Source organism: Gracilinanus agilis, chromosome 5 (genome assembly GCF_016433145.1).
Source record: "Gracilinanus agilis isolate LMUSP501 chromosome 5, AgileGrace, whole genome shotgun sequence".
Taxonomy (NCBI): Eukaryota; Metazoa; Chordata; class Mammalia; order Didelphimorphia; family Didelphidae; genus Gracilinanus; species Gracilinanus agilis.
Window position 1 is genome coordinate 22,869,497 of NC_058134.1, and position 2,725 is coordinate 22,872,221.

General features: G+C 60.2%; 1 protein-coding gene across 2 annotated transcripts in view; it reads right to left on the bottom strand.

Moving 5' to 3' along the window:
- The window catches only part of CMTM8 (CKLF like MARVEL transmembrane domain containing 8), a 65,581-nt gene extending 64,522 nt beyond the window's left edge, over positions 1-1,059 (bottom strand). For both annotated transcript variants that reach the window (XM_044677352.1, XM_044677351.1), the window contains exon 1: positions 741-1,059. In XM_044677352.1, coding sequence (XP_044533287.1) covers positions 741-887 — 147 coding nt within the window. In that variant the 5' untranslated portion in view covers positions 888-1,059. The remainder of the gene's footprint in view (positions 1-740) is intronic.
- Positions 1,060-2,725: the final 1,666 nt, after the last annotated feature.

A 2,725-nucleotide genomic window follows, 5' to 3' on the forward strand; every position in this document is an offset into this window, starting at 1 on the left:
AGTAGCTCTGCGGGAAGTGATGGCCAAGCCCCTCCGCCCAGACGCACCGGTGGCCACGCAAACAAGGCTTTCTCTCATTGGCATTTCCACCATTCTGAACCCCGCCGTCCCAACGCTCACCCCAAATCACGGCATCCTCCCTAGAGGTCTCCCCGGGTGGATTCCAGGCTCAGGTGTGGGAAGGGCTCCTCCCCCAGTTCCCCCCGGCCAGGAGGAGCTGCTGGGGACCACGGATCGCCCGGGAAGGCAGGAAGGAAGCTGAGAGAGAGCTAAGCCTTCTCTAGGGAGTGCGGGAAGGACTACAAAGCGCTTTACCCGTATTACCTGCCCGGAGGTAAGGAGGCCCGGAGAGGGGAGGGAGCCTTGTCCGCGGCCCCCCAGACCCAGAGTTCCCCCTAGCTCTCTGCCCACGACCTGGAGAACTTAGCCCACCCCGCGCCGCGCCACGTCAGGAAGGTGAGCTCGCCCTGTGCTCTCTCCTTCGCACCTCCCTAAGTCACCGGGAGACTCCAAGTAGGGTCCAGGCAAGCCCTTCCCCCCACCCCGCACCCCCAGGGGCGCGCAAGCAAGCACGCGAGCGCGCGCACACACACGCAGTCACACACATACACACTCCCAGCCCCACACCCCCTAGCAGCTACCAGCCCGCCGCCCGCCCTTTCTCCAGCCCGGGGCCGGGGGGGGGGGTGCTGGGGGGGGACTGGGGGCTCCCGGGTGGTCGGCGGCGGGCGGGTACTCACGATCTCGGCCACGATGAGGATCCCGGGCAGGGTGCGCAGGAACTCCCTGTCGTAGGCGAAGCTGCCGCTGGCCGCCGAGAAGTTTTCAGTGAAGGAGCTGGCGGTGGTGGTGACCGTGTGAGAGCGGGAGCGCTGCGCCTCCTCCATGTTCGCGCGGCCGAACGGCGGCGGCGCCCCCAGCCCTAGCTCTGCGCCCGGCCCAGCGCCCCAGGGACTGGCACCAGGGCCTGGAGGAAGGCTGCGGCGGGCCGGGCAGGGGAAGACGAGCGCAGACAGCGGGAGGAGGAGGGGAGCCCCGCGGGGAGGTGGGGGCCCTGCAGTGTCCGCCCGCCTGCCTGCCCGGCCGCGCCAGCCAGCCAGCCCCAAATCAGCTCGAGGGGCGGGGAGGGGGCGGGCAGGAGGAGGGGGCCGGCCCGGGCACGCCCCGCGGGGGAGCCGGCAGGCAGTCCGGCTCGGCTGCTGCCTCTGTCACCTGTTACTGTGGAGAGCGCCCAGGTGCGGGGGAGGAGCTGAGCGGAGCGGCCCCAGCGGGGCGCACCGACCCACGGACCCACGCAGGACGCACGAGCTGCCGCGGGAGGCGCTCCCCAAACAAACTTTTCCCCGCCGCTCCCCTGGCTGCTTCGTAAGACCCGCTACCTGCGCTCATTTCCGCCCCGGGCCAGGTAGGCTCAGAGGGTCCGAGCCTGGAATTTGACCTTCCCGTCCCATTTTCTGATCAGGAAAGGGAGGCCCAGAAAATGACTTGCCCAAGATCACACAACTAGAAAACAACAGAAGCTGACCTTGAACCCAGGTGGGGACGCTTTCCCTGTACTTCATCCTCAGAGCCTTGTAGCCAAGCCCCCTTGTTTTACATCTGGGGAAACTAAGGCCCAGAAGGGAACAACACACCAAGTTTATAACCGAGTTAAAACGCAGATTATAGCTTTAGAGGTGAGGCACTTTAGAGACCTCATTTTACCTAAGGGGAACCTGAGGCTCGGCGAGGGAAAGTGATTTAAACCACCTGCTGGAGTGCAAAGAGCCCGGGGACTGGAGGAAATAGAGTCTCTGCTGCGGTTTAAACTCAAATTGTCCCGCGTCTGAGCCTGTAAAGTAGACATGGGACCTCCCGGATTACCGCACCTCCCAGCCTAGTTATGAGGATCAAACGAGGGCGCGGTTTGTGAAGTGCTTTGCAGACAGCAAGGGGGGATCAGCATCAGCTGTTAAATTCGTATTCGGGCATTCTCTGTTCCGTTGGCCAGGATGAGCCATAGAGGCAAAGGAGCTTAAATAGGAAGCTGAAAGGGGCTTTCGAGGCTATCTAGTTTAGCCTCATTTTACAGATCAGGAAACCAGGCGCCACTGAAAGGAAACGACTTCTCTAAGGTCATACAGGTGGGAAGCAACAGAGTGCATTCTGGAGAATGAGGCACTAAGAGTGGACAAATAGCTCAAGTCAGTGGAAATCAGACCCCTACATGATAGGTGACTTCTGTACCTGGAATGGGAACTCCAGAACCCTATCAGGGGAAGAAGGGCTACAGTAGGAGCTCTGAGTTGGTTTCTCTACTTCCCCACCCCCCACCCCTGCACCCCAACCTCCAATCACCTTCCTCTCCTGAGGCTCCTTGAAACGAATTAATTGCCTTCTCAGTTCTGGCCCGCCAAGCAGGTGTATGGCTGGGGAGAGGGAGAGCCCAGCCTCTCTCCCTGGCAGCCCCACCCCCACTCCCATTGGTCAGCCTTATCATTTCCTGCCCCTCCTGTCAGAAACAATATAAGGAACCCATTTAATCTCTTTCCTCTTGCAGCGAGCAACTTCCAAGAGATGTCTTTGTAGCCCTCCCAGAATTCTGCTAAACCCTGTAATAACAGCTTCCTATTATTAGCTTTAGAGTTTATAAAACCTATTTGATACTGTCACCAGCCCTACATTATTATTCCCATTCTTCAGATGAGGAAACCAAGGCTCAGAGAGGAAGAAAAATCCTTTGTAA